The sequence below is a fragment of the Poecilia mexicana genome, unplaced genomic scaffold, assembly GCF_051168715.1.
Source record: "Poecilia mexicana isolate PSO_F unplaced genomic scaffold, ASM5116871v1 scaffold_15, whole genome shotgun sequence".
NCBI lineage: Eukaryota > Metazoa > Chordata > Actinopteri > Cyprinodontiformes > Poeciliidae > Poecilia > Poecilia mexicana.
This window is the reverse complement of record NW_028263384.1, coordinates 8,427,199-8,450,390: the sequence shown is the minus strand read 5'-3', so window position 1 is coordinate 8,450,390 and position 23,192 is coordinate 8,427,199. Positions and strand designations below refer to the sequence as shown.

The following is a 23,192-nucleotide window of genomic DNA, read 5'->3' as shown; positions in this document are numbered from 1 at the left end:
GTCGGTTTGGTTGATGTGAACTCTGGTGAGGTTCTAATGCATAAGTGAATGCCAAGAAGGCTCCATTATTAATATTTGCTATTGGAGCGACAACCAGATGCAGCCTCTCAAGCTAAGCATAAACTGCAGGTTGAATATGAGTTCGGGGGAAAAAACCTTAAATGATTATATGTGTCTGATTGTAGTAAAGTGAGAACAGTCTGGTGACTTCAAGCATTTCTACACAGATTTTTTGCAATCTCCTGGAGGAAATTGAGTCCCATTTGTGGTGGTAATGATACCTTCTTACCAAAGAATCAGGGCCCTTCTGCCTAGAAATGCATGTGGTATTGAAAACATTTCAAAAAGGAACATCATGTTCTGGGCAATCAACAGAAATGGTGCCGTACTCGAGCAGATCAAACACATAATCTTAGGCCAGAGACACCGGCACCTCATGAACACAATAGCCTTCATGCAGGCGTGTCGGACGTCCTGGTAACCCTCATCTAAGACTAGATAATTGACAAATTTGGAGATGGTTGACATATGAATGTCCACAGATCTGACGGAGAGGCGCAATTGTTAGTGATTTAAGCACAAAACGTCAAGAAAAAAAGATAGCAATGCTGTAGCATCCCTGACTAATCAAGATTTCATTCTTCATAGGTCTTGATAACTAAAATATTTAATGGCTGCAGCCCAGGATAATATTTTATTAACTTGAAAAGAAAATATACCAGTTTAATTCAGGAGAGAATGCATGAAAAAATACATTCATACACTTCAAATGTCCATATGCTTTGGTTAAAGAATGATTAAAGAAATGGAGACGAGTAGATTTTTTTTTTCTAGTGATGCAAGAAATTGCATCACTTTTCTAACAAGATTGGAGCTTAACAATTGTCTCCTGATATTGTTACTGAATAAAAGTGGCAGCCTTGACACGTCGGTTCTCAACAAAGTTTAGAAGCAAAAACAGTTTAAAAAAATCTCTTTTTCTTCACAATTAAATAAGAATTTTTCAAACCTTCACCACGGAGGCATTAAACAGTGCAGTTTACCCCTTATAAAGCAGAATTACTTTGGCCTTAAGCCAGGTAATTCTGCTGTAAGACCAGAATCACACCAGATATCAATGCTATGTTGTGTGTCTGTGACAACATATTTCATGTAAATACTACAAATTCACGTTGTGTACGACTACAGGGAAAAACGAATCATAACATTTCACTAGGAAGGAGCGCACTGTAATTTATCGACTTGTTTGAGTGTTGCTCAAACAAGAAACAAAACAGATTTAAAGTAGGCAGAGCAAAACAGGAGGGCCAAAAGCCCTTCTAATAGCAAATTAAAAACTACACCCTTGAGACGGCGGCATAACGAAGCCAATTTTCAAGTTGTATCCTGTTTGCTAAATGGATTGAGAGAAAACATTGTGGTGTTATGGTCGAAAAGGGGAATGAACAAGACGAACTGGAAGGCACATGCAGCGACACAAGGGGAAGAAAACAATGGGAGGAGTGGAGAGGGGGGGAGGGAAAATCAATGGACAGGAAATCAAGGTGCTGAGGGGGACTGCTACGACAACAAATGAGCGGGACAAAGAGAAGGGAGAGAAAAGATGGATGTCCAGCCACTCCTCACTCCACTGCCCTCTAATTACTGAATCCACATTGTTGTTCAATCACCCGCTCCTCTGTGAGGGCGTGTTATTTATGGGCGTCTGTGTGTCCACTCCCGAGGGGAACGTAGGTAATGTGGCACTCAAGGAAAACCACTGAAAGAAGACAAGTACAGAGAAAAGGTGTATTTGCGACGGAAGTCAGAGGATGGGCCATGCCAATAAGGTGAATGGATATAAAGATAGGGAAGACGTGGGTAGAACGGCATCAGGCCCGACTAAGAGCTTCAGCCTGCTTTAAAGGGGCAGTATTACGTAAAATCAGCTTTTCATGTCATTATGTTCTTCCCTCATCAAAATCTGTTGAACTTATGTGAACTGTTGCTCAGTCCCATGCTCCCATGAACGTTTGCAAATGCTTAAAAGAAGAATAATGTCGTCGTGACGACAGCAAAACGACAGAGCAGAAGCTTCTTAAAGAGACAGACGCCCGATTTCAAGGTGTCAAACTGCAAAGTCAAATTTCTTCTGCGTCATGTTCGATATGCAGCATTTTTATAACAACTGAAGGTGACATAGTTACTTTATTGAGCTATGAAGTGATACTATGTGGCCCCAGAATGCATAAGACTTCCCCTTTAAGCTTTATCCCTGTGTTCATGGTGTTTAACATGCTTCAATGCGTCAAAAAAAATAAATCTGAGGCCCTGCTTAAGCCACACACGAGCTCTATCTACTCTAATAGAAATGCAAGCCATGTTTTCAAATGTGAACGTTTATTGCCTAATGTTAAAAAGTGTTGCTTAATTTGTTTAACTATCCTGACTGCATTGACTTGTAAGTGTTTTGGGGGTGACAGTTAAGGGTCATAATTGATTTTTGCAGGGCTCTGTATGTTTTTATTTCCATGCACTGGCATAAACAAATCCCAAAATTATCTTCCCACTGTCTCCCTCAAACAAAAGGCTTTTTTTCCCCCTGTAACTTATAGATGATGAATAAGTGACTCACCAAATCGCCGATTATTTAATTGATGTGTTTATCACAGACTGTCAGAGACGGGATGACTTGTTCGATCATCAACCCAGAAACCGACTGTGTTCAAAACGGTACCTGAAATTCAAATGTGCTTCACGTGGATGGACAGGAGATCTTTCCGGGCCAGGAATCGAAAGGCCTGGCCCGCTCAGGCGACGCTTGAAAGTCCGCGACGAACTCCAAAGCGAGGCTTCGGCTCAGAGCTCGAAGCTTTCGTGCGGCTGGAGGACCTGCCAGCCTGACTCCGGGTCTGTGTTTCAGCGTGTGCCCCTGACAGACGGCCTGACGGGAGTGCTGGTGCATGAATACAAACATGAGCATGTCATTGGGGATTCTGGCAGACAGGCCACGCTCACATAATTAGTCACACAGCTGTCCGACTGCTGCACGTTTTTAAAAAAAAAACAAAGTCTCTTTTAAATTACGAATATATGATTGTTTACTCAAAACAAAAAAGTTTTTCTTTTTTTTTAAAGCATGAAGTGAATAGGAAAAGACTTTGAAGCTCAAGAAATAATGTGAGGCTTGTCTAAGGCCTGTCAAATCTATTTTCTAGTGGTTTCAATAATCAAAGTGATTTACTTCTGTGGCTGCACTGAAATCTTCAAAGTCCAAGTGACGTTGATAAGAGGCGTCGGCAGGAACAGGTGATGAATTGTCTTTCACTACTCCGTGTTGGTGATGGTTGCCGCAGTGACCGTGAGTTACTCGTTTGTGCCGACGCCGCGCCTCTAAGGACGTAACGCAGCATTAAGACGGCAACATTTTTTTCTCATCATGGCGAAGTCTCTCGCAGAGCAGCTCCAAGTTGCTGTCAGTGCACGACTTTGTGTGGTGAACCAACATTAAGCTTTCCCATAATCTGTGCAGAGGATCTCACCGCTTCTAAGTCATTTGTGGTACTTGGTTGAAAAGATACAGATGGCTTATGGACGCTGCCAGAATGGAGTGGTTGGCTTAGTTTGGACTAAGCCAACCATTTTGTGTATCTTTTACTGCAAAAAATACACAAAATATTACCAAGTATTTTTGGTCTAGTTTCTAGTGCTTCAAATAAGACAAAACTAACTTACAGCAAGAAATTTGGAGCTTGTTTTAAGTCAATAATTCCTTCATTTTAATTTTAAAAAGTACTAATTATAAGTGAAAAAAATCAAGTATGGGGAAATGTCTTGTTTCACTGGCAGATTATTTAACTTATAGTGAGTACTTTTCCATCAATACTAAGGAAGTGTGGATTTACCTTATTTTCTGCTGAAGTGACTTGTATCTTAGTTTTGTCTTATTTCAAGTGCACTAAGAAATTTGCACTAGAAACTAGACCAGAAGTACTTGGTAAGATTGTGTGTTTTTTTGCAGTGAAGTTCAAAACTAAAGGGCTAATCACTGGTTTTAATGAGCTTTGACTAAACTTGGTCATCTGTTATCTTAAGTACTATTGATAAAATAGAAAAGTCATTTTAGTTGTTGACAAAGTTGATGAAAGAGATTTACAGAAAGTATTGAAATAGTCAAAGCTACACACAAGGCTTTATTTAAAGTGGCAGCATTATGTTTCCCAGGCACATAGTGCCATTTTATAGCACAATCAAGTATAAACTTCAATTGTTAAGAAAATGCTATATATGTATGAAGTGACTTTGTAATGTAACACCTTGAAATTGGGCCAATGTCTCTTTAAAAACTCCTACTCTTTCTGAAACTCATCATAACATACATCATCGGAACATCGCTCCTCTGTGAACCATTTAACATTTTTACCAGCTCAGCAGATGCGCAGTTCAGTTTGCTAATTGCTGCTGGCTAGTCTGAAGGAGCCAAGTCGCGGCGTTGCAGGGGAGCGCTGCTCTGCTAGGCTGTGCTAGGTCCACACAGGTGTTTTGCACAACCAAATTGTTGACATGGGTGATGAAAGGATTTCTCAAATATGCATGAAAGAATCAAGGCAACACTCGAGGTGTGCTTTGATGAGGGAGTGACATTACAACAAGACGTAAAGCTCGAAAAAGTCGATTTTACATGATGCTGCCCCTTTAAAAACACACGTTCAAGGAGAAATCAAAATGAAACCTGAAATAAGTGACGTCTCCTTTCCACCGTAAGAACTCCTTCCTCCTCTCCTCGTGCGGCAGGACGCGATTAGAGAGAAATTCTTTCTAGCAGCCCAGGTTTTCCTGCGCCGCAGCTTATTTGGCCACATCAGTTTCAAACTGCGTCGCTCGGCCGTGGGCCTGGATGAGAGCCCTGTGTAAACACACTGTGTCAGGCGGGATTCTTCCAAATCTCTTGTGCACAGACCATATCACTTAAAGAGCAGAGCGCTGCAGGCGGACGTAGTCATGGACACACACCTCGCTTGGCTAGCGGCCTGTAGAAACAAGCCGCAGTTCATCATCGTCTGTCAAACCCTACGAGATTGCGACCTTTGAACAGTATCGGCGAGCAGCAAGAGGCGAGAACAATCTAGCACCTCTGCAAGGCAAGAGAGAAAAGTGTGGTGGACGACCTACTTATAACTCAGCTGGAATAAATTGCATTTTTTTCCCCCTAATAAACCAAATCAATTGGAAATATTTCTTTGCGCACACGAATTTGCAGCTGTTCGCTCTAATGAGGTAACAGCACAAAATAATGAAATGTTACAATAATACACACACACACACACAATGGAGAGAGATTTGCCATGAGATTTAAAAGGTAACAGAACATTGCAGATGAAATGACAAGGCCATAGAATGCATTAAGCTATATAAAGATGGTCAGAGAATGAAAAATGCTCTGAAGATGGAACGGGGGAGGGGGGGGGAAATGTGGAAACTGGAGGAGAGATAAATATAAATGTGAGCCAGGCAACAGAGTGAAGGTAGAAGTGAGGATGAGAATGGGCGCAGTTATACTAATATTGAAATCAGAATCGGGTTTTATTGGCCAGGATTGTGTGTGTAACCAAGGAATTAGATTTTGGAATTTGAGTGTTCAACAAAAAACAGACATTGTAACCAAAACATCAACTTGAGAGGAAATAAAATAAAGGATAAAAGGAATAGTACGCGCATGTTTCTATAGTTACACTTTCAACTATTAGCTGTAGCATAACTTCCATGACACAAAGGGTGCGTTCACACTGCAGCCTGAAGTGACTCAATTCCGATTTTTTTTACGTAATGTGACCTGTATTCGATCTTTTCATGGCAGTGTGAACAGCACAGGTCGGATTCTTTTTCGAATCTGACCCATATCCGATACGTATCTGATTCAAATGCGACCTAACGTCCAGGTCGCATTCATCCGAACTGAACGTCACTGTTTCTCAACAAATCTCACTATTCTGCATCCTGATACGCGCAAGTGGGAAGAAAAACAACAACCATGACGGAATATATGAGGATTAAGTTGTAAGTTGTTAATATGTTGCTCCGGCCGGATAACAACTTCAAATATGTAAGCTAAGCTCCACCGTTAGCCTCCACCGTTAGCCTCCATGAAGTGCTCAGTGCAAACACTGAGCACTTCTTCTTTTTATGGCGGTTGGCAGAGCACTTAGAATGCTGACGCTATTGCGCCCTCTACTGCGCATGTGGGACACTTTCAGGTCATTTGCCCGTTTACACTGCAGAACGCATACAGGTCGCATTTACTGGCAGTGTGAATGGCCCCGGCAAAAAAAATCGGAATTGCCAAAAAATCGGAATTGAGTCACTTCAGGCTGCAGTGTGAACGCACCCTAAAAAGCAGCCTCAAAAAACAAATATAGTTTTCTTATTTTACACTTGCATTGCTCCAAAAGCCCCAGAAGCCTCGTTCACTTCCAGTCAAAAATGACGCTGTCTACTTCAACCCAAAACAACGCAGGTACCCCGGTGTTTGAATCCAAGGTAGCATTTCAAAAACATGGAAAATGTCAAGGCAAAATCTATTATTTACGTCTACAAGTGACGCTTGCAGATAAAGGAAGATGGAGATCGGCGCTGTTAAAGACACACCAACACTATGCAAAGTGGAAGGGCAGGCAGTGCGAGAAAATGGCTCCAGTCAGCCATGATGGAGTGTGTGAGCAGGAAGGAGAGCTGCTGACGGTATGAAGTGACATAACTCAATGACTTGACTCGTTTTATAATTCATGGCCGAGCGTCTGCCTGATTGGAGCCTTTATACGTCATGACAGCGTTGCCTGCTGCACTGACCTTTTGCCGTTTGTTTGTGCTTGATGATTTCAGCCATTATTTTTAATTACAGGTTCTGTGGCGCCTGTAGAAGATGCATGGAAGTACTTTAAAGTGGCTTACCAACGTTTGTGTTGCTGATCAACGCAAAGCTGCAGAAACCGCACACCTCAGTTGAATTCGCTTGGCATTTACAGAGTGAACAACCGTGTTCCCTTAAATTGCCAGATCCGAATGTTTCCTTTATAGTCGGGTAATCGAATTAGCTTTTAGCAAAAAATAAAAAAGCTTTGTTGTTTCTAAGAGCACCAGACTACAAATACTTGGAAACATTGTGTGTGCGCGTGTAACAGGTGTAGAATGAATCACGACAGGAATCAGGATTTGCATTGATTTATTCCTGTTTAGAACAAAAACATATTCAGCAGCAGCTCCTGGCTCTGGCTCTCCCACACACACCTTTACCATCCAAAAGAACGAAAATAAAATAACCATGTTGGCACGGTAAACTGAATAAATGCAAAAAACGTGGGAATTAAATACCCAGAACAGTGCTGTGCTAAACATCAGAAAGTTAACCAACTATTTACAACTTATGAGTTGAACAGCATACTTTTTCTTTTTACATTTTTAATATTTTAATATACAAGCAGAAGACAACTCTGTGCGCTTACCTCTCCACAGCGCAGCTTGGCGCGAACTGAGGAGGGCAGCGGGAACACACAGGATGTGACACGGAGACAGGAAACAAGAAAATAAAAGCTTCTCCACCAAAATAAAATACAATTCAAAAACCAAGGAAAAACAAATATGGGGATGGATTTGGGGCCACATTAGGATCCAAAATAAAACAGTATAAAACAGAAATAAGTGCAAAGGTGACAGCAATCATGTAAATTCAACAAGGTGTTTTGAGAAGGTTCATCAAAAGAATGAAAAAATTAAAATTAACTCAGCTACACGCGTGCGTACGTGTGTGCGTGTGTGTATGTGTGCAAGGTAAAAGCTAGGATACCCTGGAAGAAATGGTTTCCATTTTTTTAAAGTGCAAATGTGGGCTCTTGCAAAAACTAGGAGGCACAGTCAGATGCCAAGTTTGGTGGAAAACTGTCCACGTTGTCCTCACTTAAGTGTGCAAACATTTGTTTTGGTCTGCTTTGGTTTGCTCAGGGGAATTGAATCGCATCGGTATCTTTTTTATTTTTTTATTTTTTTATTTTTTGTAGTAGACGGGAAGTGGATGACTGGAATGAAATCAATGGGAGATCACTGCTCTCCTTGGGATTCACCCAATCATGGCGTTTCACTGAAGCAGCATGGAGCCTCATTTACTTGTTGGTTTGAGCCTTTTCTAAATGGAGCAGAAACGGGAGTGGGGGAGGGGGGGTTTGGGAGGAAGGGGTGCTGGCTTTTTTTATCGAGCTGGAAAAGTAATTTGAATTTTATGTTTCAGCACCTCTTGCATTTAATCACAGTCAATATCCACACTCTGAGAGAGCTGATCAGGATGGCTGTAGCTCATGTCCCGAGGAAGTGATTAGACTCTGATACTGACATTACACAGACGTGTTGGGCAGTCGGGTCACAGATTATTTACCTGACATTTATTTGAGTTGACTGATTAGGTTTTTCAAGATGTCAGGCTAAAGTTAGGGTGGTATAAAGATGGCAAATGTGGATGTACAAGTGTTTTTTTTTTTTTTTCATTGTGAATCTGTTTTGCACGGAGAATTGGAACATTGTACCATCATTGCATTTTTTTTCGATTTTTTTTTTTTTTTTGTTGCTTTTTGGTTTTGTTTTCGCTTGACTGTGTGTTTCATTAAACTCATCACAGATTTGACATCTCACTGTAAGCAATCAGCTTCACCCACCGGTAAACAACTCCCCTGTTTCCATGGTTATTAAACCAAACAGGCTTTGCAGAAATGCCAGCAGAAATCACTCAGCAGTGGAAACCAACATGGAAAAACCTTTTGAGAATCACAACATTTGAAAAGTGGATATCATTTGTGGAAGTTTATTGGGGGGATTTTTTGTTGTTTTTCTTTTTTCATCTGAACCTTCGGCTTTGCTGACAAACAACCACACCGCAAAGTTCACATCTGCACTTACCCGTTTGTGCTGTGTCCTTGATTCTTTCGGCTTTGAGAAATAAATAAAAATAAAAAAATAGGCTCTAAATGAACTCTGTTTCTTCCTGCCAGGTGAGGATGACGACGACGAGGAGTGCGGGGAGGAGAAACTGCCGTCGTGCTTTGACTACGTCATGCACTTCCTCACCGTCTTCTGGAAGGTTCTGTTCGCCTTCGTCCCGCCCACCGATTACTGGAGCGGCTGGGCCTGCTTCGTCGTGTCCATCTGCATGATCGGACTGCTCACTGCCGTCATCGGTGAGCGCAAAGTCCCAATGAAGTAGTTCACCGCACAGGTGCATCGTGATTAAAAAAAAAAAAAGAAAGAAAAGAAACTCGTTCATAGAATTTTTATTTCAAGTGCTAATATCTGTTCACTTTAATAATCATCTTGCACAGTGTCACCACGGTCTATAAAGCAAGTATTGGCACGTTTTGCAGCGTGCCAATACAGGTGCAAAGTCCTATATGAAGTGTGATAAATTTTCTCAGTAGATCGCTCTGCTGACTTTGGGCTTGATAAAGTGGACCAACAGCAGCAGATGTCATGATGCCCCAAATATTGACTGCATCTGTAAACTTTCTACTGGACCTCAAGAAACGTGGATTCTATTTTTCTCCACTCTCAGAGTCTTAGTAGTTTCTAAATGAAATCTAGAATAATGCCATCTGCAATGGGACATTTGCAAATCTTTGAACTTTGCTTAACCAATTGTCAGAAGGCTGCACTTACCCTTGTTGCTACTTTGTTTTTTGACATACTTTTTCCTTCCACCCAACTTTCCATTTATACGTTTAACATGTACAGGCCAGCTAACTCCTTCACTTTACAGCTGCCAAGTCAAAATTCTTGATATTTTGTTGGCCCATCAATACTCACAGTGATTCTGTGTAAAAAAAATATTAGGTTAGTTACTAGTTATAAACCGTAATTATCAGACTAGATCCACATAAAACTTTGAAATATATTTCTACAATTGAATAAAATCTATATTGTATGACTTTCACTTTTTAAGCTGAAGTTAATTCACTTTTGGACAAGTGAATAAATTCATATTTCTACATTTCATTTCTTTACGTTGACCAGGTTGCCATTTTAAGCTTCATGCAGTGTGACGTTTAGCATTTCCTGTCTAAATGACATCACTGTGATGCACTTCCTATGATATTTTGCAGGGGATCTGGCTTCTCACTTTGGCTGCACCGTGGGCCTCAAGGACTCCGTCACTGCGGTCGTATTTGTGGCGCTGGGAACGTCTGTGCCAGGTGAGAGCATGTTCGTGTTCTGAGTATTGTGACGATTTAGAAAGGGGATTGATGTTTTTTTTTATTTTTTATTTTTTATCAATTTTACAAAAACTAAGGCTTAATTCTCCAAAATGGTGAAACAACAGTTTTACAAGCAACAAGCAAATATCTCAGCACTTATCATCGGGCGTTTTTAAACGTTTTGTCCTTGTGGTTTAGATTTGCATTCACCCACAAGGCAGAGGCAGACAAATGTTTTCTAAGCACCAACATTCTCCTACCAAGCAGATCCTTGTGGGCCACAGAAATCTCATTTAAGTTCACCGAATTCCCTGCTGAGCCTGGAAAGCTCCGAGTTAATCCGCGCCAGGTCAGAATGACTTCCAAACATCGTTTCCGTCAAGTAAAAACACATCGATCCAAAACAAATGGTCACCAGAAGTTGTTTGTGAGCATCTAAGCTTTTTTATAAACAAAAGTAGATTTTCTTTTTTCAAATTAATGTTTTGCTCATTCTTGATAGCATTTCCGTTAATTAAAAATGAATGTGCAAGGCTCCTCAAGTCACTAAAGTTAATGCTGCACATAGTTGCACTAAGCGTCGGGATTCTTGCAGCATAATAACCTTGAGGAATAATGTAGTTGCTTGTTGACGTCACAGTATTAGAAAGAAAAAAAAAAGCTTTTAATGAAACTAAAAAAAATAAAAACTGTAGTTGTTCTGACTACTGATTATTACAGGTATATCTGAAGTTGAAATATTTACTTTAAAATAAAAAAATAAAAAAAATCCCTGCTACTTTTATTGTACATTTTGAAATGCTTGTTGCGCATAAAGTTATGTTTTTGCTGCGGTCCGCTGCTTAACAGACTCTCCTTCATTTGAGCTTGCTGATTCAGTGTGCGGCAACAGGTGGGGGAGGGTACAGTGCTTTGTAACCCTGTGCTCCACTGAGGTGGAAAAATAAAACTCCTGGCACTTTCTTCGAAATATTAATTGTAGGAACATGATGTTTAATTTGAATACCTCGATGTTAGTAGCTGTTCCAAGTCCCTCTGAAATGGGCATCGCTGTTTCTTTTTTTCCCAAAATGCTCATTATAAACTTCCACTGTTGGATTTTCCATCAGCTTAATCAAATCTTTTCTCCCCTTTTTCATTTGGCATTTAGCTCCATAAAGTCATTATGAGCTAAATTTCCTCTGGTCAGCGATTTTAGGTATAGATGTGTGTTAATCAGTGACCCCCCTCAGGGATCATTCTGTCGGCATTTTCACATTTATCATTACCAGGAACTTTCGTTATTAGACCTTCTTCCTTTCATTTATAATACGGAGTAAAAGTTTTTCTACACAGTTCAGTTCAACTGTTTCCATGACGGCGATTACGGCCAACAGAAACATGGTTGATGGATAGACATTTGAAGCTCCATTCACCCTAACAGGAAGTTAAAGCGCTTTTCATGCGATTACATATTATACTGCAAATGCCAAACGAGCAAAGAACCGACACGTTTACCTGCAAACCACGTAACCCGACAAATGCCAACACAACTTGTTGTATTGCGAGCACAGCGTTTTGGTATCGCAGCCCCATTCGTCAAGTTGCACTCAGGTGGTCTGTCCTCCTATTCGGGGGGTGAAGGTAATGTGCTGTGTGTATCCTACACACATGTACACACACCCAGAGAAAAATGCACACCTGCCAACAGCCGCGTTCACAGACCAATACATCAGCTAGGAGACGCCAGAAAGTCGACTGCAAACAGATGTGCACACGGTCTGCAGAGTTTCAGAACAGGAATAAAAAGTGCTATCGCCTTCTCGAGGCCTCCAACCCGGTTATGAGAACCTCCCTGGCTTCTCTGACACACACACACACACACACACACACACACGCACACACACACACACACACAAACAAGCTCTCACACATTGACATGGAGAAACTGAGCCCTGGTGCTGTGGCCATTAAAGTTAATAAAACCTATCCTGTGCTGCGGTTCCAAGATGATTAACCTCGTGTATCACAGTTAGCTCAGATGATGCGCATAAACAGGCGCCGAGCTGAGGAAAAGGAGAGAGAGAGTTGAGAGGGATGGTAACTTGAATGGGTTTGGACTTGGCAAAAGCCTCGTTTGCAATAATTAGTTTAGGGCTAAACAGTGTTTGAAAGGGGCAGTATGCATTCAGAAAATAGAGGCGAGTAATGAGGCAAGAGAATATCACAATTCTCATAGAATTATAGCTCTTAAAAAAAAACATTTACGTCGAGAAACATTTCTCAACCGATTTTGATGTGACTGTTTCTATCAATTCAGAAAATGCAATTTGATTTAAAAGTTAGATAATACCAAAACTGCCAGGGCTGTGCACTTGCTACATAACAGCAGAGCATATTCCATCATAAGTCTTCTGCACCAGTTTATCGGTGACATAATATCGGCATTATTGTCATCCTTATTTCAGCAGTGGCAGTGGTATTGCTAATGTTTTTTGTAGCTACACACAGTCACTTCGCCTCATCAATAACCAGCAAATCCTCTGCAATACATTATTTTTGTCAGGTGCAAACTGCATTCTGTAACCCCAGATGTACTATATATACTCAGATTGCTGCATTACAATAAGCAGAGAGGATACTGCAAAATTCATCCATCATTCCTTTTCTCTATTAGTTAACCCCCACACCCCCGACCCTCCAAAATGCAAAAGGAAAAAATAACACAAGCCGAAAAGAAAAAAAAAACCCAACCAGCTTGAGCACGTCATCACTCCCAAGCCTCCTCCTTCCAATTTAGGAGACAACAGGGAAAAGATGACCAGGGAGAGAGAGTCAGGAGACGTAGGCAAGGGGTGAACGGCGAGGTAGAGGAGGAAAAAGGGCAGGACGTTCTCCGGGGAGACGTACTGTCACAGAAGGAGCCGCAGCGTCAATCAAAGCCGCTTTGCACAAACATGCAGTGAGCTACTGAACACACAGGCACCCACACACACTCCCACTCAAATCAGGCTCGCGGAGCACTCGCAAGAGCAACTGAAGCACACACTCGCGAGCCTTTGCCAGCTGGTGGAGGCATGGCATTAGATTGGACCCAGGTGGCCTCGTTCACAAAACACACAAGCGCTGTTTATGCGGCCACTTCTCTCCTAGAACTCACACACGTGCGGGCTTATGGTACATCGGACTTGACGCAAACAGAGCCACGGTTGGGCAAAACCGGAATGTCTCTGAAAGCATCGAGGTGCATTGGGAGGCAGGGCTGGTTTTGTCTTTGCCGGACTATTTTAGTACGTTGTCTTGACCCTCGCTTTCCGCTTGCAAGCTGTCCTTCCGGCCATTCTTTTTCCATCCCATTGCAAATGCCAACTTGGCCGTCGCTGCCAGGAAGCTCTTATTCATCTTCTGTTCCTTCACCTCTCTGCTTTTACGTCGCCTTTCTCTCTTCGCTCTGCCTCGGCCGGATAAAAACAAGATGGAAACTCCTGCAACAATGGCGCGCGGCTGGCTAATTAGCGAGAGAAAAAGAGTGCTGACTGGCTATTTGTTCACCCAAAAAGCCTATTGTCAAGATTTGGCAGCGCCTTCACATATTCTGTCAGTAAAGTAATAAAGAGCGTTTCCCCCTCAGAGCTTTTGTTGCTCGGCAGACATGAAGCTAGGAGGAGGGTTTGTGGGGGGGTGCTCTTTAGCCACCCGGCCAAAAGTTGTTTGTCTATGAAAATGGAGATTCATCCCTCTAAATTATTGATTAGGGGAATAAATCCCTTCTCACCCGGACAGCCAACACGGGTACAAGACTGTGGTTTCCTAATTTAATCTTTCCTGTTTGAATTTGGAAATTGGCTCTGCAGGCTTACCTGAATTATCACTACAGAACTAAAGCTAAAGCTAAGCTGCGGTGACTTCATCGTATCATGCAGTGTGTGTTGGTGTATGTAAAAACATGATGTATGTGGGACTAAACACATAAAGCTTGAAGCTCTCTAACATACATAAGGATCGTGTATTTTCATGTGCCTGGCTTCGTGTGGCGCTCGTATATTAGGATGAAGGGTGTGAAATTCAGTGTTTGACTGTGTCAAGGTGGGGTTTGGTACTTTGTCAGTGATATTAGTGTTTTTATTGTTTTCTTTACCCCTCATAATGATCGTTTGAACACCTTAGGAGGAAAGTTTAGTGATCTTGTTCCTCTGCAGACTGGAGGAAATTTGGAGAATCGTAAAATTTGATTTGCCATTTTCTGGGTTATAAGTATGAAAAAAGAAAATGAGAATATGGACAAACATTTCCCCATTTTTCAGACTTTATTTGTTGCCCTTTTGCTTAAATTTGTCCTTCTTACATTCTGACCTTTCTAACTCCCTTCATTGCTTCTTTATATCCTTCCAATTTTATTATCTGCCTTATTTCAGTCCGTCGTGTTCTCACTTTTTGTTCCTTCATGTCTTTCTTTTTTTTCTCACATTATTCCGTCATTCATTACCTGCCTTCCTTCCTAGTCTACCTCTTTCTTCCTCCCCTTTGCCTCCTTTTCTCTTTCTTTCTTTCTTTCTTTTGAATTCATCCATTGCCATCTAAAAATCTCAAAGAATTTTAGAAAAAGCGTGAAAATAATAGTATTTTTGTAGTTTTAAACACAAGCCTTTTGATTGTGACCTAAACCAAAGTTTATATGGCCACTATTATTACAGTAAAACTGCCAAAAAATTAAAATGGAAAAAGTGGCATGGTGAGTTTTCTCCAATCTGTTTCACTTTTATTCTTTCTCTCCACACAGATACATTTGCCAGTAAAGTTGCAGCCATACAAGATCAGTATGCAGATGCCTCCATTGGCAACGTGACAGGCTCCAATGCTGTCAATGTGTTCCTGGGCATCGGGGTGAGTACGGAGCCAATTTCAATGTTTTTCTTTGCTGTTTTTGCCTTTTCATCGACACTTTTCCAAAACCTAAGTGTGCTCCACATCACTGAGTTTGTGTCTGCCCCCCTTCTGGCAGGTGGCGTGGTCCATTGCTGCCATCTACCACAACAGCAAGGGCCACGAGTTTAAGGTCGACCCCGGCACTCTGGCTTTCTCCGTCACACTCTTCACCATATTTGCCTTCATCTGCGTCGCCACCCTGATGTACCGGCGGCGGCCGGAGATTGGCGGGGAGCTTGGTGGGCCCCGGACTGCGAAGGTCCTGACCACCATGCTGTTCTTCAGCCTGTGGCTTCTCTACATTCTCTTCTCCTCACTGGAGGCCTATTGCCACATCCAAGGCTTTTAAGAGAGCGAGCGGAAGATCCCGAAGAGAAGGGTGGGACAGAGGAACCGGAAGGATAGAAGAAAGGGAAAATAAAGGAATGGATTCTTGGAAATTTAAGGTTGTCTTATTGAGCTATTACTCCCTCCCTTTGTGCAATACGTTAAATGACAAATGAATGGATGTATGTACAGGTGAAGGACTTTCAGGCGCACTCAAGCATCTAAAAACGCGGTGAAAGGAAGCAAAGGCGCGCGGACGGACATCATACTTGAGAATTAAAGCCACTACAGAAATTACTCAACTGACGGCAAAAAGGAATATAAAAAAAAAAAATTTCTCCCCTTACCCCACAAATCCTCACGCATCAAGCTGTCTTGACCAAATTCATGTTTAAACTCATAAGACAAACTTACTGACATGCACAGATGTGAAAAATGTCTTTTCTCCCAGATGAATCAGACATATTCCAAATATTCAGCCCGATCATCAGTGCTCCAAGTGTGTTGATGTGGCCTAAATGGAAGACCTCCTCAAGTCGGAGCAATGATTCTCTTGTTGTCCAGCTCCAAAATAAAATGTCAGTGCGAGCGCAACACACAGTAAGAACAAACCGGATTCTCGGCCACATCCAAGTATCGACAACAATCTGTGTGTCTGCAGGAGTAGGAGGGTGTGTTTATGTGCTTAGGCGCGGTAGGACGATGGTAAACTACTGTGAAAAAAAAAAAGCCTCTTGTTTTTGCTGTTGCTGCATTAAGACAAAAATGCTATTGTACTTGAGGTCCTCTTGACTCTCGCGGCTTGTAGAAAATGCTGAATTGGGAATTTCTGTTCTGGGAGGGGCCCGTTCCGTGTGGCGAAACTTTGATCATCGCCAGGGTGGCACGTGTAAATACTCTGAGGCGGACGCACGTTTCAACTCGATTGATTTCGTTCTGAATGTCTTGGTTAATGCTGCACGCCTCAGCCCCCTCCACCCCCTCGAAGGGCCCTTCGTTCTTGTTGCTTTATACTGTAGATGTAGATGGTTTAAGGTCCTTTCTCAATCAAAGTTGGTGGTGGGGGTTAATGTGCTTTTACCTTTAATAAGGCCATGTCTGAGAAGACACGCTGGCCACTCTACCGTTAAAAACTGTTAGAGAAACCATAGTCGTCGCATTAATATCAAAGTTAATCTTTATTGTTTTTTGTTGGGGTTTTTTAACACTGTGGGAACGTCTTATTTTTCCCACAGTTGAGATTTCCACAACCATATTTCAGTGAAATCATTGAAAATCATACATGCAAATATCTGCAAAACCTGATGGACTTTCTGTCAGATCTGTTCGACACGGTTTGACTCTCTAAAACAAGTTTGGACAACATCCCGTCTCCTAAGCAACCCGGTGCCGGTTGTTCGGTGAACCGTTTGACTACTTCTAATATCAAGGGCTTTGTTACAACAAAATACTAATTCCTGATTCTGGCTTTTGGTTTAATCATTCTTTGAACAGACGTACATTGGTCAACGGCGAGGGCAATGTAACACATGATGATGAACTTTGTTGACTCTTACTTGATAGAACTTTGCTTCAGAGGAGAAAGTATTGAGTCTAGTACTAAGAAGTGCTTGATTAATGTCTCGATTTGCTCAGATAAAAATCACATCCCTACTTGAGTCCTGTCCCATTTCGACTAACGCTGTTGGTCTTTCTTTAAGCTACGTCAACTCATAACACGGCATAGCTCCCTTCAGTCTGAATCACAACGGAGTTTAACTACAAGGCAGTTCCCATTTTTTTCATAAGTGTCTATTTTGTAAGACCAAATATTTAGTCCAAACATAAAAGCCAGTTGATGAGAGAGAGAAAAATAGGATGATGCACAATTTTAATAACCAGGTTGTTGCCTTGCAAAGGTGATGATGGGCCTAAATGATTTCAGTGTGTTGTTTATATGTTCAGACTGTTGAACATAAGACCTTTATGTCTCTGATTCACTGGTAAAATTCTAAAAGAAAAAAAAAAAGTCCAGTTTTACTTAATAACGTAGGACCCAAATGGTTGTCCTATAAATTCTGTTATTACTTTGACTAAATTTAAAACTTGCCACACTTCTAAGGAAGCTAAGAGAAGAATTTCATTGTCTGATTGCAGAGAGGCAGTGGTCCAAATGACAAAAAAAAAAAAAAGAAAATTACATTAACACATTAGTTTTACTGTCCGTTCATTCTACCTACCTGACTTTGCAAAACTAATCAAAACTCATCCAAAACCAGACATTAAAACGGTGAACATACCCTCCGAGATGTTGGTGTTAAACTTTACATCAACAGGAGGAAACAAAGGAGCCCAAAATATTAATAAGCCTAATTTGACTGTGAGAAGTTTAGACTTCAGACTGTTATTTTATTTATTCAGCTACAACCATAAGGATCTCAGCGTACACACACTTGTACTATAGCACTACTGTATGCAACTTAATTGGCAAGTATTTCCCATGTGAGATGTTTTTTTTGTTTTTTTTGTTTTTTTACTTGATGTACAATAAACAGTATTTTAAATTTTATCTGTAAAATAATTAGTCTGGACTAGATGTAAACCGTTGTAAACTTAGCAGTAATTTTGTCGAAGACCATTGTCGATGCCAGTGAGAGTCGAGCAGAGGCCTTCATTGGATGTAAATCCAGAGAATTTTGAAGGACATTATAAATGTTCTAAGTTTTATAAAATAACTGAGTAGAGTTGTAGACAATTAGCTGATAGTAGAGGACGTTTGATCGGATAAAGATCCAACAACCTGGCTCAAGACAGCCACTTGCGTTGCTAATGAAACAAAATGGCGGAGGAAAAAAAACCCAACTCTGGAATATGAAAAGCTCTGTATTAGACAGCAGTTGTCGTATGAAGCCTTTGGAGTGGCAGTTTACCCCTATTTTGCCAAAGGGACATCTTTCTATCAGAAATATTTGTAACCCATCCAGTAAATGGTTTTCTAATCAACATCTCTTTCCAAAAAACACCAAATATACTATCACCTTTCTTTAAGGAGCTATAGGAAATGGGTGTTGTTTAAACCTTTCTAGGTCAATTTTTATGTATTTGTCTCTTCACTGGCATGAAGCTGAAGGTTTATACACTGTAAACAACTTAAAATGAAGTTATGCTAGCACGTGCAAAAAAAAAAAAAAATGTAAGAAGCTGCATTAACTTTAAATGACTTCAAAACATGAATTTTCTTAGATGTTCCAGAAAGTCTACAGGAATGAAGCACTTGCAACAATGCAGTTTTTTTTTTTTTTTTTTTTTTGCATTCAGACCATCAGTTGCACAATTTTACCAGAAGCAAACGTTTTTCTTTCGCTAAAAGGCGAGCGTTCTCTCTTGCAACACCAGCATTGTTGCACACAGTTTCTATATGCCTACCTTGACTGGCGGCCTTGGCTAACGTGAAGCTAACGGGAGCGGTTCTCACCATCAGAACCAAGGTGGGGAAGCTAATTTACTGGCTAAATGTTTAGCTGCAACCAGCAAGTCTGCTAGTCATGACTGTAAATACAAAACAGACAGTTGTTTTTTTCTTTTTTATTATTCTTTAGCCTATTTTTCTTAGCGAATAATTGCAATAGCGCTCGAGTTAGCTTCTTGGCTTGGGCCTGCGAGTAAGAAGTCTAGAACACAAAACAAAAGCAATGATGGATTAAACAAATGAGCTGTAGACTGCAGTCATTTTTGGGCGTTTTTTTTTTTGCTGTTCAATAGTAAGATTTTAATATGAAGGAAAAACCTTGCACTGCTTCATGTTGCCAAGTGAAACGGCTACAGAACCGTTTCGCTAGCAGAGTTGCTTTTGCTGTAAACAGATTTTTTTTTTTGTTCTGACTGATTTACACAGTAATTACAATGTTCTTGTAAAAAAAAAACTAATAATAATCCAGTGGTGTTGAATCAGTTGTTAACCATTAATAATGTTGCTACTAATGTAAAAGTTGATATGTCTCTGTTGCCTAATTTACTCCTTAACTGACCGACTGTCTGACAGACTGAGAAATAAATACATGCAACACTGGACAGTCAAAGGAACGAGGGGAAAGGAAGGACGGAATGACGGACACCCCCTCTGGTACGAGATGAGCAAAGAAATGTACTGCTGGGATTTAAGAAAAAAAGAAAAAGAAAGTTACCAAGAGTTATTGTCTACCTTTAAAGCAACATTTAACAAATAAAATTACAGGATGCTAACAAAGAGAAGACAGAATGAAAAAAAAAATATGTGGAGGACGAAGTTGAAAATAAAAATAAATAAATAATGAAGTTACAGCCATACATTGATTTCTGGGCCAGTGAGACAATGGACTCCTTCTGCCCAGCATGTGTATTGTTATGAAGTCTTATCTGTCCTCGTGTGTTTTCATTCCCTTACCCTTTTTCTTTCTAAATGTCCTGCCAAAAGTAACCAAACACAGGCAGTAATCTTTGTTAAACTTCCTCCCCTGAAAAGCCACCGTTTCGCCCGCCCTCCGTCTCTCCCTATGCCAAGTTTTCCATGTTTTGGAATGTCGATGTGCTACTTGTTGACACTGTGCATGAATGATGACATGCCTGTACATAGTTATAGAGAATCGTATCCCATTCCTGTGGTGTTTGACGGGAAGAAGTCTGAATGTTGTACAGATTTGGATCTTTCCGTTGATCTTCTTCTTGGTTACGGTTTGGTGTAGAGCTAACATTTTAATTTTTTTTGTTGTTGATTCAAACAAAGCTGCAGAGTCTCTGAATTAATTGCACATTATCATTAACCGAGATTTATGTTTCAAAAAAGAAAAAGGCAATATCTGCTGTTATTGAATGAGAGAGGAGATAGCGGAGTTATATATCTTAAATCTATATGACAGTTGCATGGGTTATTTGTAAAAAATAAAAATAAAAAATCTTTGGAAAAAAAAAAAAGCAGAAAATGGGAGGGGGCGGGGGAAATACATGGCTTGCTACTTTTAATACCATGGCTGTATTCTGACCAATGAAGAATACTGTATGTACATCTAAATGTTATTTTGTCTTTAAAGAAATCATATTGTGTATATACTGTACAGTGTTACCAGTGAGATGACCTATATGGCCATACGCTAACCATAGAGAATTAATTCAACGTATTTATTTAAAAGGAAGAACACTCGCTACACTCAAGAATGACATATATTGCCTTTTTGGAGAAGTTAAAAACTTGTCTTTCTCTCTGCCTTGTCTCTCCTTTCCATAAATTCAGACTTTTCTTTCCTAGATGGGTTTGTTTTCCTTAACTCTACCAACTCGTTTGTTTCCTGTGCCCTTTGTTTTCCTGTTGTTTTTTTTTTTTTTTTTTTTTTTAAAGTCGAGCGGTTGCCGTCGATTTCATGCCGCGTCGCGTTTTCCGTCAATCTTTTTGGCGTACTGTATGCCTGGCTGCTTTCCATACTGACTCAACAGTGTCTCCATGCTGACTCCCACCCACCTGATTTTCTGTCTTGTACCTCTTTATCTAGTTACGCACAACATATCTGCATGTGTCCTCAATGGTCTTTCCGTCTCAAAGAATCGCTCGTCTGTATTTAAGTCCCCCATCTGTCTTGTTTTGAACCATCTGTTAGACTTCTTGGTTACTAAAGCCCTTTGCGTTCACATTTCATTTTTAATCCTTCAAATCACATTTTTCTTTAATTCACTCTGCCTGTCCTCCTTTTACCTCTAATACGGTGTAAGTCGGAGAACTTCACATTTGCTGATTTGGTGTGTGTGTTTGTTTGGTTTTTTTTTCTTTTCTTTTTGGGAAAATGGAACAATAACACAAGTTAGGTTTGCAATAATCGTTTTTTTTTCTTGTTTGTTTTATAATTATATGCCTCGTTTCTTTGTTGGCATGTACGTGTGTTTTTAATTTTTAACACCAATGGGTCAGGCAGAAAGTTGTTCTGTATGTGTGTCGCCACTAACTGTGACTGCTCTCCATGGTACTTCTGATAAGTCCAGTAAAATAAAGTTTGGGATACCCAGTTTCAAAGACAGCTTGTGTCCACTGCCTTTCTAAAGTGTGTCCAGTTTTGCTGATTTGAAATTGTTTTAACCGGTAGCCACAGTGGGGACCAAACAAAGGTCACACCAGCTCTTTTGCAGAGAAGACAAAAGTGCGGTCAGTGTCATCTGTTTTAATCTCACGCAACACGATAAGTACAAATGTAGAAAACTGACACCCCATTTAATCTGATGTTCTTTCAAAAGAAATGTTGAATATATGAATATCTGATCTTTCCTCTCTTTAAAGGAAAGTCATTTTATTGCAGGACATCGCCTACAACTTAAACTTGTTTGACTTATTCATTACAGTGCGTTCACCCCAAAAACATTTTGAGCGTCTGGTTTACATTCAAAGTCTATGTGGAGGTGAGTTGAGGGTCGTTGCGTCGAGTTTGGAGCGTCTAGCACAGCGAGATTTGAACCGTTTGAAGCGTCAAGAGCGTCCGATGGAAAATGACGGTTTTCCATCGGACACCCTCGACGTCCATGTCTGACGGAGGGCGTGTCTGCCCTCCGTCAGACACTCCCTCGACGACCCGGCCCAATTTCAAACAAGATTCAAGGTTTTTCAAGTCCATCATGACCTGAATGAAATTTGTTTTGCATCTTTAAAAATAAGCATGTGGAAAACTGAATTATATTGTTAAATAATGAACATTGAACTGGTTCCAAGCCCCCTACGTACCTCACCAAAACATGTGCAGCACTCCAAAAACAATCATTGTAAGCGCAACAGAGTAATTAACCTTACATCACAGTGTTGCTCGACACATTGTTCAGGGAAACAAAACAATGAGGACAACGAGCATAGTGTGAGATGTGTGTATGCATCAATCCAGCAATTAAAAAGAAACTATTTTTGAAACGACATCCTTCAATTCTAAATAAATTCCCATATAACGATGTAAAACTCGCCGTGTTGTGTGAGACAGCTTGGTTTGAGTGGAGATGTGCGACATTCCACACGGCGCTTTGATTCCTCTGGAAGTGAACACCTCCAGTGTTGGCTGCCTTTGCCTCTTAGGCACTGAGGGAGGAGGGAACTCGACACACAAGTCGAGTACAGGAAGCAGCAGCAGCAGCACATGAAGCACATTCCTTCACATCAAACCCAACACTGTGAAAAGCATGCAGTGGGCTGCCACGCTCTCTGGATCGTGTACTTGCTATTGACATCCTACACATTTATACCCAGAGGAAAATTCATACATTTGATGCCAATGCCAACAACACTATCTGAGGATGTTGCGAGGAGGAACCATTGAAAAACAGAACCGGCAGCAGAAGCAGCAGCGTTGTGTTGGCTCCATCTTTAGAACGAACACTGATCAACAAACTCTAGTCACCAGTGACTTTACATGTCTGTGATGCCCTAGAGAAGACATGGGCAAAATAAACTGTGGACAACATAAAGTCCTAAAGACTTCAAGCAAAGGGCCAGGGGCTGAAGACAGTTTGAGAAAATATTGTGAAGAATTTTGAACATCAAGCAGCGTCCAAAGTAGAAAGCCTGGTAAAAAAAAAAAAAAAAAAATGAAAAAAATGAAGTAAATAGTTGTATGGCTTAAGGTTTATGTGTGACGTAACGAGGTCAGGAAATAAAAACTGCCAACTAAAGAATGGATTGAGCCGTTTAAGGTAAATGGAGTTCAATGAATTGATCAAGTTATCGATGTCCAACCAGTGCCATGTTCTGAAAAGGGCATCAACCTAGTAAAGTAA

At 40.8% G+C, this 23,192-nt stretch overlaps 1 protein-coding gene and 1 long non-coding RNA gene across 4 annotated transcripts in view; one reads left to right on the top strand and one right to left on the bottom strand.

The window, feature by feature from the left end:
• Positions 1–21,460, top strand: part of slc8a1b (solute carrier family 8 member 1b) — a 145,839-nt gene extending 124,379 nt beyond the window's left edge. For 2 of the 3 annotated variants that reach the window (XM_088013526.1, XM_088013527.1), the window contains 4 exons: positions 9,012–9,197; positions 10,116–10,205; positions 14,968–15,071; positions 15,190–21,460. In XM_088013526.1, the coding sequence (XP_087869652.1) occupies positions 9,012–9,197; positions 10,116–10,205; positions 14,968–15,071; positions 15,190–15,462 (653 nt within the window). In that variant the 3' untranslated portion in view covers positions 15,463–21,460. Of the gene's footprint in view, positions 1–9,011; positions 9,198–10,115; positions 10,898–14,967; positions 15,072–15,189 lie in introns of those variants that run through there. The other variant, XM_088013528.1, reaches the window with a different exon arrangement.
• Positions 7,182–7,586, bottom strand: LOC106905874 (uncharacterized). Its single transcript, XR_001415226.2, has 2 exons — positions 7,479–7,586; positions 7,182–7,263 (listed from the first exon to the last, which is right to left on the bottom strand). It is a non-coding gene; the product is annotated as an uncharacterized LOC106905874 (long non-coding RNA).
• Positions 21,461–23,192: the final 1,732 nt, after the last annotated feature.